Source organism: Mobula birostris, chromosome 8 (genome assembly GCF_030028105.1).
Source record: "Mobula birostris isolate sMobBir1 chromosome 8, sMobBir1.hap1, whole genome shotgun sequence".
NCBI lineage: Eukaryota > Metazoa > Chordata > Chondrichthyes > Myliobatiformes > Myliobatidae > Mobula > Mobula birostris.
Genome location: NC_092377.1, coordinates 36,609,182 through 36,621,928, shown reverse-complemented (window position 1 = coordinate 36,621,928; position 12,747 = coordinate 36,609,182). Strand labels below are relative to the sequence as shown.

Sequence of the window (12,747 nt, the reverse complement as noted above, 5' to 3'; positions counted from 1 at the left end):
CAGTAGCACTGTAATTTTAGATAAGGTGTAAGGTGACAGTCTTCCCCAGGGTAGGGGAGTCCAAAACTAAAGAGACAGAGTTAGGGTGAGAGGAGAAAGATTTAAAGGGGACCTGTGGGGCAACTTTTTCCCCACAGAGAAATAAGCGAGTATTTGAAATGAGCTGCTAGAGGAAGGGGGTGAGGTAGGTACACTAGTATCATTTAAGCAGTACTTGGTCAAGTGCATGGAGAGGCAGGGCTTAGAGGGCTATGGGCTGAATGCAGGAAACCAAAGGGACATCATAATCACTTGGACTCATTCCTCTGCAGGGTCTGAATCCATGCTGCACTGCTCTATGACTCTTCTGTCCTCATAATCTGAACTACAATCTTAATTTCCTATATGCATTTATCTAAATACCTAATATTCACCCAGCCCACAGCAATGTACAAGAATGTTACAGTAATTTTTAGAAATTACATCTGGACTATTAGCTTGAAACATACAGAAGTTCTTCACACAGTTGAATGGTTAGCATTTAAAGAAAATATCTTAATACAAGAGTAGTAAGTACTTTATCAACCAGTTCTGTAACCTTACAATCCCAAAATCATAGAACACTTTTAACTCTCAGAATTACAACCTATGTGGTGTTTAAAATAACTTTACTGATAAACACAACACGCAATGTTAAAATTGGGAAAATACTCACTTATTCTGCAGCTTGAAATCCAGAACTGCTGCATGCAGAAACTGAAGAACTAATAAGAAGAAAAAGTTATTGCTGCAATTTCACAAGTTATTTCAACCTCCAAGCTAACCTAAGTCAGTCAGATTCTGAGAACACAGCCTCAGATAGAGGGGTGTCCTCTTAGAACAGAGATGAGGAAGAGAGTGGTGAACCTGTGAGATTCTTTGCCTCGGGCAGCTGCGGAGGCCAAGTCTTTATGTATGTTTAAGGCAGAGGTTGATAAATTCTTGATTGGTCAGGGCATGAAGGGATACGGGAGAAGGCAGGAGACTGGGGCAGAGAGGAAAATTGGATCAGCCATGATGAAATGGTGCAGCAGACTCAATGGGTCAAATAGTTGAATTCTGCTCCTATATCTTATAGTCTTATTTCTGGACTTCTGGAAGAAGTTAGCTTTCATGACTTTGAGTCAATGCAATGCACATCTTCATTACTTTATTTAACAAACACAAAGATTAAAAATATGCTTAAAGCTTCTCCTTGCCAGTTTACATACATATTAGAACAGTACAGCACAGGAACAAGCCCAAACTAATTAAGCTAATGAAACCTATTCTCTTCTGCCTGCACATGATCTATATCCTTCCTTAAATAAAAACATTCCTCAATTCACTTGTTTAAGGATTCATAATGACTCTTTTTGGTCACTTTTGAAAACAACCTGGCCCCCTGTTGGTCTGTGAGTCAACATGCTTTTCGGACAATATTAGTCACAAGCTTTTCAAGCAAAAAGCAGGCAACAAGTGAAGCAACTATACTTTGAAACGAGGTGGCTCAATGTGGCAAAACCTACAAAAGGCAAAGGACCCCCTACTCTGCATTAAGCCTGCAGAAGGATAATTCTGAATTTTAGTTAAACCTCAAAGTGGGGTTTCTCAGCTTTTAGATTTGTTATCATACAAACAATGACAAATATAACCAGATTAATGCATTTGATATGGAAATTAAAATTCACACCAGTGTTGCACTTAATGAAAGAAAGCTACTGCTTAGTCGAGATTTCAGTTGAATAATAACAACAAAAAAAGGCATGCTCAAAAAATTAAAGTAGAACTTACCCTCCAGATAAAGGACCTGCATGCATTTTTCACCTGCAAACACAAAACCAAATTAGGAGCAATTACTTTGTTAAAAATGCATCACAATTAGAAAAGGAAAACATCAAATCTCATCCAGTTTCCTCGCTTCTCTTGTCCTGAATATCTGATTGGTAGCATGCAAAATTTATAATCCACTACTCCTCCTGTAGTTCTGTTTTTAAACAGCCCTATTTGGTTAAAATTAAGTACTATCTGGTACCAAAATAAAAAATATTGCTTACTGGTGTCGGAGAAACTGTCGATAATGGGGTAACTAATTTAAAACTATCATCAAAAGATTAAAAGGCAAGTTAAGAAAATTCCTTTATACAGGTTATTGAAGCATCAAAGTGAGTGATTGAATTCAAAACTAATACAATTTTAACAGAGGATAAATATTTGAAGCAGGGCTAAAATGAGAATGAGAGACAGGAGAACAAAATTTAGATACTTTTAAACAAAAATCCAGCAAAAAGCATTTACATTAAACCTTCCTTTCGGCTGTAAGGTAGTGGCAATGTGAAGGAGCCACATACCATTCACTCCAGAACAATAAAAGATGTTGGAAAATGATGGACTGTGAAGCACACCATGTAGAAAGGGCTTAATATAAAATTATTCAAGCTCACACCCTTGCCCATATTTACCCAAGCTAAAATTCTCCATGCAGGCTGCAATGGAGTCAGTTGTCTTCCTGGTATGGGTTTTATCCACTGTCAACAGTTCTTTCCTCAGGCAATGGACAAGGCAGCTAACCACTTCTTCCTGCAGGTTTTCAGGAACACAGCCCAGTGTACTGCAAAAGAACGAGTTATGTATCTGAATGAAGCTTTTGTGCAAATACATTAAAAATAAGCATCTCAGTGTGGGTGAATTTCATTTTTAAATATTTAAATACAGTACTGGAGACACTTTATGTGGGAGCCACCATACTACAGATGCAATTTAACAAGTGGAATATATAATTCAGACATGCAACAGATTTATCTCAAATTATGCTTAATGCATTAGCAGGCTAAACAGTTGAATTTTAGGAAATGAAAATACTTCTGAGCCAGAATATTTAAGGCTTGCCTGACCATATCTTTATGTTGCTCTGCATTCAAACCTCCCTTCTCCCTTCCAACCATACTTACATGTGTGACCACCACTCTGATATAAACCGTTCTCTCACCTCGAAGGGTGCAAATATGAATCAATATAAATGCCAACCAGTTTAATTACCCTCTGCCCTGCTTACCTGCCAAATATGCCTACAGTTCTAGAGACCTACTGGAATGCAAAGACAGGCAGCAACTTCTTAAATGTCTCTCCTTCACTCTTTCTCCAATATACTGAGATCTTATAGACTTCTTTGTGAGAACATCCATCAACTGTCCTATTCCCACTTGTTCCCAGACCTTAGCTTATTTTTCACCACTCTTTCTCCTGTTTCTTCTCATGCCCTATCCAACCTTTGCCAGAAGCCCCATAATACTTCCACTCTTCTATTTCTACTAAGTTACTGACAACAAAACTATCCCATTCACCATAAAGTATCCTGGTATTACATCTTGCCTCAAAAGGTCAACATGTGACTATTCCATCCTTATGCAATACACCCAAACGCTTATTTCACTTTCATCAAATTCATTGGGCCATCGCTCAAATCTGTACTCCTCTTTCCCACAACTCCACATTTGAATCCTTGAATTTGGTTTCCACTCTGCACAGTACCAAAGTCTCTCTCATCTAAATGAGAGATGTAACCTCTGAGACAGGTTGACCACACCAATCCTCTCCAACGATTCCTCAACCCCCTTGAAACCGATTGCCTAGCCTTTTTATAATCCGCACTTGTCATGGCCAGAGAGTTCCCTGTAACGGTAGCTCTTCTTGTGCCCAGTTACCACCCCCCACCCAAGTACCTCCAAGCATCTGGCCTTGCACTAGCCGTCACTCAGCCGGACAGCCCCACTTCTCAACTACTTGATTCTTGGGAATCTCATACCAAATCACAGCATCAGTATTCACAGAAACTAGTAAAATGCAGTTCTACCTCACCAAATCCTTTCACAACTTCTAAATTGCTTATCTGACACAGAGCTTTGTAAATTAACTATTGGGAAAACCAAACCTAATGCTTTGAGTTCCTACCATAAGTTCAAGATTCAAGATTGTTTCATGTCAGTTCCAATACACAAGTATAAAAGCGAACAAAATAATTACTGTATTACTCCAGATCCAATGCAGTACAAACAAAAACAATAAAAAAAAAACCACAAAAATATAAATACATAAGATAGTTTATAGACATAGATTGATTATATGTCCATAAAGTGATCTTAGGCACAGGAGTATGACATAAGGTCACTGACTGGAAGTGATAAAGTAGTGGTGGAGGGGTAGGTTAGAGGTAGAGGTGGGGAAAGTAACTGTTCTTTGAGTATGGTAGTCCTGACGTGGATTCAACATACCCTCCTCCCTAACGGGGGTGGGACAAACAGAAGGTGTTGCCAATCCAAACTGACTGGAGTCTGCAGGTGAGGAAATCGAGGATCCAGTTGTACAAGAAGATATTGAGGCCTAGGTCTTGTAGCTTATTGATTAGTTTTGAGGGGATGATAGTATTAAATGCTGAGCTGAAGGCAACAAAGATCATCCTGATGTATGGATCTTAGCTCTCCAGATGTTCCATGGTTGAATGAAGAGACAATTAAAGGGCATCTGCTGTGGACCTGTTCTTACAGAAGGAAAAGTGGAGCGAATCCAAGTCAATTCTCAGACAGGAGAGGATATATTTCATTAACAACCTCTCAAAGCACTTCGTCACAGTGGATGTAAGCGCTGCTGGATGATAGTCATTCAGGCAGGTTACCATGTTTTCCTTAGGCACCGAGATAATCGAAGCCCACTTGAAGCAGCTGGGTATCTCAGACTGCCACACCAAGAGATTAAAGATCTCAGTGAACATTCCAGCCAGTCGATCAGCACAGGTCATTAGTACTTGGCCAGGTTTCCCATCTGGGTCAGATGCATTTTGTGGCTCCTGAAGGATACGCTCACATTGGCTTCAGAGACTGAGATCACAGTAGCCTCAGAGGCTGCGGGAGTTCATGAAGGTGCTTTCATGTTTTCATGGTCAAAGCAAGCATAAAAGGCAGTGAGATAATCTAGGCGCGAAACTTTGTCATCATCTATGTCGCTTGGTTTCATTTTGTAGGAGATGATGGCATCCAGGCACTGCTCGAGCTGTTGATTCAGCTTTGGTCTGTAACTGCCACTTCGAATGTGGGATAGCTGTCCAGAGATCATACCTGGACCTCTTTTATACTACTTGATTGCCAGACATGACCACCACTGTTCTGGCCCTCAGCAGATCGCAGATCTCATGGTTCACCCATTGCTTCTGGTTGGGGACAATTCTGAATTATTTTGTGGAAACACCCTCAGCTATACCTGCGATGACAACCATGGTGTATTTGTTCAGATCCTCTGATGAGTCCTTGAACAAGGTCCAGTTCACCAACTCAAAGTAATCTCATCGCCACTCCTCTGCCTCCTGTGTCCACTTCTTCATTGTCCTTACTTCTGGAGCTTTGCTGTTTAGCCACTGCCTGGTTGCAGGTAGCAGGAGGACAGCCGAATGGTTAGACTTAGTCGATGAAGCTTCAACCCCGGTGTTTTAATCTGGCTTGGAGTCCTCCCCTCCTCCCTCTCTTACAGCCATGGCAATGGTGCTTCATCTGCTTCAAGGTGCAGTACCTGCAATCTTGTAAAGTCTTCCTAATCCTTCAGAAGACTGTGAAATCATTAGTTCATTAAGATGGTTCAAAAGTACATTACTTAAAGGGAAATTACAGGCTGCCAATGGAAGCATATTCAGGGATTTGTAAGCAAAGTGTCTTCATTTTTCCACCAGCACCATCTTTATTATTCTCCTGTGACCTACTATGGGATCTTTTACTACATTAAAGGCATCAAACGCCATAGGATGATGTTCCTACTGAAGTAGTTGATAACCTCTTATCAAAATCTAAACATTTCAAATGCAAAGGAAAATTGAAATTCCACATGGTTAGAAACAATGATAAAGTTATATTACTTACTAAGGGACATCTCACTGGTATATTTTTGGCCCAAAGCTTGAACATAATTTAAGTAATGCTTCCCAATAATTCAACTGTCACAACTCTACAACAGGCTATCTCCAACAAGTTTAGTCAAAAATGTTATAATTTTAATTTATAAATTAAAAATTTTATTCACAACTCAAGATATCTGATAACATTGAGGCATTATAAGTTTGAGTATCATCTTAATCACCGTTCCTTCAAATAGTACAATTAACGTAAAATTTCCAGCTATAAGACCACAAGATATGAGAGCAGAATTAGGCCATTTAGCCCATCAAGTCTGCTCCGCCATTTCATCATGGCTAATCTAAACTTTCCTCTCAGCCCCAGTCTCCTGCCTTCTCCCCATATCCCTTCATGCCCAAACCAATCAAGAATCTATCAACCTCTGCCTTAAATATACATAAAGACTTGACTTCCACAGCTGCCTGTGACAAAAAATTCCACAGATTCACTACTTTCTGGCTAAAGAAATTCCTCCTCATCTCCATTGTAAAAGGATGCCATTCTATTCTGAGGTTGTATCCTCTGGTCGTAGACTTTCCCACCGTAGATCCTCTCTACATCCACTCCATCTAGGTCTTTCACCATTTGATAGGTTTCAATGAGGTCACCCCTCACTCTTCTGAATTCTAATGAGTACAGGCCCCAGAGCCATCAAACACTTCATCTGACAAGCCATTCAATTCTGGAATAATTTTCATGAACCTCCATTGAACACTCTCCGGTTACAGCACATCCTTTCCAAGATAAAGGCTAAAAACTGCTCACAATATCCAAGTAAGGTCTCACCAATACTTGATAAAGTCTCAACATTACATCCTTGTTTTTATTTTCTAGTCCTCTTGAAATGAATGCTAAAATTGCATTTGCCTTCATCACCACAGACTCAACTGCTATGAACCTTTAGGAAATTCTGCACAAAGGCTCCCAAGTCCCTTTGTATCTCAATTTTTTGTATTTTCTGAAAATGCAAACAACAGGAATTCTGCAGATGCTGGAAATTCAAGCAATGCACATCAAAGTTGCTGGTGAATGCAGCAGGCCAGGCAGCATCTCTAGGAAGAGGTACAGTCGACGTTTCAGGTCGAGACCCTTCGTCAGGACTAACTGAAGGAAGAGTTAGTAAGAGATTTGAAAGTGGGAGGGGGAGGGGGAGATCCAAAATGATAGGAGAAGACAGGAGGGGGAGGGATGGAGCCAAGAGCTGGACAGGGGTGATTGGCAAAGGGGATACGAGAGGATCATGGGACAGGAGGTCCGGGAAGAAAGACAAGGGGCTGGGGGGGAACCCAGAGGATGGGCAAGGGGTATAGTCAGAGGGACAGAGGGAGAAAAAGGAGAGTGAGAGAAAGAATATGTGTATAAAATTAAATAACAGATGGGGTACGAGGGGGAGGTAGGGCATTAGCGGAAGTTAGAGAAGTCGATGTTCATGGGATGTGGAATTAAAATGTGTGGCCACTGGGAGATGCTGAACACCTACGCTCTGTCCACCAGAGAAAGCAGGATCTCCCGGTGGCCACACATTTTAATTCCACATCCCATTCCCATTCTGACATGTCTATCCACGGCCTCCTCTACTGTAAAGATGAAACCACACTCAAGTTGGAGAAACAACACCTTATATTCCGTCTGGGTAGCCTCCAACCTGATGGCATGAACATCGACTTCTCTAACTTCCGCTAATGCCCCACCTCCCCCTCGTACCCCATCTGTTACTGATTTTTATACACACATTCTTTCTCTCACTCTCCTTTTTCTCCCTCTGTCCCTCTGAATATACCCCTTGCCCATCCTCTGGGTTCCCCCCCACCCTTTTCCTTCTCCCTAAGCCTCCTGTCCCATGATCCTCTCATATCCCCTTTGCCAGTCACTTGTCCAGCTCTTGGCTCCATCTCTCCCCCTCCTGTCTTCTCCTATCATTTTGGATCTCCCCCTCCCCCTCCCACTTTCAAATCTCTTACTCACTCTTCCTTCAGTTAGTCCTGACGAAGGGTCTCGACCTGAAACGTCGACTGTACCTCTTCCTAGAGATGCTGCCTGGCCTGCTGCATTCACCAGCAACTTTGATGTGTGTTGCTTGATTTTGTATTTTCTCTCCATTTTGAAAATATTCAACCCTTTTGTTTCTTCTACTGAAGTGCATAACCATACACTTCCTGACACTGTATTCCATCAGCCACTTTGCTCATTCTCCTAACTTATGTAAGTTCTTCTGTAGCTTCTCCACTTCCTCAAAACTACCTCCCCCTCCACCCATCTTCGTATCATCTGCAAAATTTGCAACAAAGCCATCAATTCCATCATCCAAGTCACTGACATATAATGTAAAAAGAATCGGTCCCAACCAGACTCCTGTGGAACACCGCTAGTCAGGGCAGCCAACCAGAAAAGACTCTCTTTATTCCCACTCTTAGCCTCCTCCCAATCAGCCACTGCTTTATCCATGCTTGAATCTTTATTGTAATACCATGGGCTTATAGCCTCATGTGGTACCTTGTCAAAGGCTTTCTGAAAATCCAAGCACACAATATCAACTGAATCTTTGTCTCTCCTGCCTTGTTACTTCTCAAAGAATTCCAACAGATTTGTCTGATGAGATTTTGCCTTGAGGAAACCATACTGATGACAGCCTATTTTATCATGTGCCTCCAGGTACCCTAAAACCTCATCCTTAACATTCGACTCATCTTTCTAGACATCCAGGTCACACTAACTGGCCTAGTGTCCTTTCTCCCTTCCTTTCTGCCTCTCTCCCGTCTTGAAGCGTGGAGTGACATTTGCAATTTTCCAGATACATTCCAGAGTCCGGTAATTCTTAACAAATCATTACTAATGTTTCTATATTCTCTTCAGCCATCTCCTTCATAATCCTGGGGTGTATGCTATCTGGTCCAGGTGTCTTACCTATCTTCAGACTTTTCAGTTTCCCAAGAACCTTCCCTCTCTTTATGGTAACTTCCTACTTCATGATCGCTGACACCTGGAACTTCCATCATACTGTAGTGTCTTCAACAGTGGTGCTCCCCAAATATTTATGCACATCCAGTAGTACCCATTTCTCCATTAGCAAACAGTGATATTTTATGGAAGATGATGTCAATAGCTACAATAGAACAGCAACCACAGCTCCTGACATACGGCCTATATCATCAAGCGATGATCATACTTCACGTTTCTCGTTAAGATGGCCACCTGGTCTATGAATTGCTAAGTTACTTACCTTCACAATAAAGTGAACATTTGGAACGGGAATCACGATGAGATTCAATTAACTCAGACAGGGAAAAAAATCTCAGTTTAACAACAAAAAAATTTAAATAGATGACACACATCATCATGTCAGTGGTGTAAATTCAACAGCTTGTTTCTGAATTTCTTCTAGCATTTGAATACAAATCTGATTAAAGGCTTCAGAGTTGTTTACAATAACAACTCCATTGATTTCCATTTTCAGAAACTGTTTATCCAGCTCTTGAACTTTTCCTCTCCTAGAGATGATGCTCATGTCAAATAAATGTTCTTATGAAAAGTGAAATCACCATGTAAAATGTGGTCAAGTTCAGAAACAAGCAGCAGATATTGAAAGAAAATGTGTAAAAGAGTGAAACAGATTTTTAAAATCAGAATCTTTTTGCTATCATATTAAGTCCAGTATATGATGGCTCCAGGTGAAACTGGAATTCAATTGGTAAATTTGTGAAATATAAAGATGTGACCAGATGGCGTAGTTATGAGAAAATATTGAATGTGAGAGTCTGTGGTAAATGTTCAATGTACGAATATTAAGAATATCAGGAATAAACAAGACACATGGAGGGGTCAGATGGAGCAAGAATCCAACAAAGTAGAGTTAACAGTAGGACCCAGCTCAATAAATAGAAAGTCACAACATTTAATAAAATAATTTCATTGGAGTTGAAAATCCCACATGTTGGGTTTATCCCACATCTAGTTGTGCATTTTTACATAGATATCGAACAAGCAGATCATACAAAATATTGTCCAAAAAAAACTATGAATTACCTTGCAGTTGCTCTTTTCAAAGGGCTTTTTGATTCCAGATCCCAATAAATGTCAACCAGTATTTTAATACAGGTGTCCGTTTGTGAATTCTGAAGAGAGTCTCTGTCCAGCTTTTGTAACAAAGAACCAATCTGAAAAAAGTTTTAAATGCAAACATCATAGATTTTACAAAATTAGAAAAGTAAATTTCAACAACATTGAAAACAATCGCTAGTGAGGACAATGAAATAAAACATGGTTCCATCACAATTAACATTTTTTCAATTGCAAAAGCCATCAAACTAATTAATATCTTAACAAAAAGTAGTTGAAGACTGACATTTATCTTGTAAACCCCAAACAAATAAGTTACTGAAATGAACTAATTCAGGACAAACAGCATATGTGAATAGAAATGGTCCTACATTAAAATGAGAAAAGTGAGAATACAAGTGCTCTCATTTTTTCTCATTTTGATTAAGGGTTATAGACTGTAAATGTTAACTGTTTCTCTTTCCTCATATGCCACCTTACCAGCAGATTATTTTCAGAGCAACACACACAAAATGCTGGAGGAAAATGCTGTACTTTTTTCCAGATGCTGCCTAGCCTGCCGAGTTCCTCCAGCATTTTGTGTGTGATGTTCGGGTTTACGTCATCTGCAGATTTTCTCTAATTTGCAGATTATTTTCAGTACATTTTTTTAATTTCAGGATTTCCAACATTTTTTTTTTTGCTTTTCAATTATTCCTTCCTAATCCCATTTACCAATTTGACGCAGCTCATATATTTCAGATGTTTATCTTTGTGATATTTGTGATAATACAACATCACGATACAATGGTAAAAGTAGCTTGTTATGTTTATCAGTGAGAATAGGAGAAATAATAAAAGCTAAAATGTGTGACTGCATATTTTAAAACATCACAAAAATGGAAAGTGACTAATTACAGTGAATTCTGGTTAATTGGTACATATCAGGACCAGCACATTTTGGTCCAATTAAGCAGCTGCCCAAATTAGCCACAGTTTCATGCAAATAGGTAAAAAAGGTATAAAGACAAAATAATATTTAACTGAGCAACAAATTATGTATTTAAATGAAATACAGAGCAAATTAGAACACTATCAATACCACTACAACATTATAAAATTAGTTCAATTGAGGAATTCATCAGTGTACACCGTTTTCTTTTTGATTGACTGTAAATGAACAAAATCAGTGCAGACACTTGGCGCAGATAATGGACTGCCTTCATACAATGCTTATGGCAAATGCATCCTCCAATACAATTGCTGATATCTTCAAATTCTTCATAGTTTCTAACTTGTTGAAGTAGTGAACTCATTTCATTTTCACCCCCAAACAAGAGAAAATCTGCAGATGATGGAAATCCAAGCAACAAACACAAAATGCTGGAGGAACACAGCAGGTCAGGTAACATCTATGGAAAAAAGTACAGTGGATGTTTTGGGCTGAGATTCTTCCGCAGGACTGGATTAAAGATAATGAGGGGTAGGTTTAAAAGGTGGGGTGGGGGGGGCGAGGGAAACACAAGGTGATAGGTGAAACCAGGTGGGGAAGGAATGAAGAACTGGGAAGTTGACTGGTGAAAGAGATACAGAGCTGGAGCAGGGGTAGTCTGATAGGAGAGGACAGAAGTCCATGGAAGAAAGAAATGGGAAGAGCAGTACCAGAGGGTGGTGAAGGGCAGGCAAGGAGATAAGGTGGGAGTGCGAAAAGAAGATGGGAAATGGTGATGAACAGTAGGGGGGAGGGCCATTGCCGGAAGTTCGAGAAACCTATGTTCGTGCCATCAGGTTGGAGGCTACCCAGTCAGAATATAAGGTGTTGTTCCTCCAACCTGAGTGTGGACTCATCGTGGCAGTAGAGGAGGCCATGGTTAGACATATCGGAATAGGAATGGGAAGTGGAATTAAAATGGGTAGCCACTTGGAGATTGCACCAGAAGTGGGATCTCCTAAATAAGCAGCTGCCCCAATTAACCAATGGCCTAATTAACCAGAATCCACTGTATCAGATCAATGTACATACTTGCAATGTAATTTATAGAAATGGTAGTCGACCTTAGGAATTTTTGATTACATTTTGACTCAAAAGATCAAAACTTGAGAAAAAATGCACAACAACCATAATTAAATGGATTGCTAACTTCTAATATAGTTCTGGTAAATACTCCTGACACACACACACTTGCTACTCAAAAAAAAAGTGCAAACTCTTGAAAGTTAAGATTTTACAATTAGCATTTTCCTAAAAAAAAAACTCCAGTAAGTATTTCATTTATTGTTTTGAGTTAAAACATGCACTGGGTGATTCATTTATATGGTCGTAACTTACCAGTGGGTAAGTAGCCCCACGGCCTTGTGGGCAGCCTTGGGAGAGACAAAGGCTACGGAGTAAACCCAGACAGTAGATCTGGAGTGAAGCCCCTAAGGCGGCCAGACATCATTGAACATCCTTCTGGCAGCTCCGGCAGCCAAGCTGGTGCCAAACATATGCTTCAGAAGCTTTCCTTTGGACAACGCTGGTGAGGCCGAGAGGGGGATCTCGATGACTGGGCATCTCAGGATCTCCATACCTTCCACCCAGACTTGTGATGATGATCGTCATCACCCATTGTCCTTTGAGACACATAAGTGCTAACCAACTTACCAATTATGCAAACAGCATACTTGCTTTTACATTTGAAGGTTTTTAATGCAAAAGTAGTTGTTTCAAAGTACAGCCACAAAAAAGGTTAGAAAAAGAGTTACCATTTTATCACTGTTAAAAAAGAACAAGCTGTTT

At 40.1% G+C, this 12,747-nt stretch overlaps 1 protein-coding gene across 6 annotated transcripts in view; it reads right to left on the bottom strand.

Annotated features, from left to right (window-relative positions):
• The window catches only part of LOC140201238 (tRNA (32-2'-O)-methyltransferase regulator THADA-like), a 424,035-nt gene that overhangs the window by 409,541 nt on the left and 1,747 nt on the right, over nt 1–12,747 (bottom strand). For all 6 annotated transcript variants that reach the window (XM_072265008.1, XM_072265009.1, XM_072265010.1 and 3 more), the window contains exons 3-6: nt 9,957–10,087; nt 2,460–2,608; nt 1,792–1,824; nt 695–743 (exon numbers count right to left, since the gene is read on the bottom strand). In XM_072265008.1, coding sequence (XP_072121109.1) covers nt 695–743; nt 1,792–1,824; nt 2,460–2,608; nt 9,957–10,087 — 362 coding nt within the window. The remainder of the gene's footprint in view (nt 1–694; nt 744–1,791; nt 1,825–2,459; nt 2,609–9,956; nt 10,088–12,747) is intronic.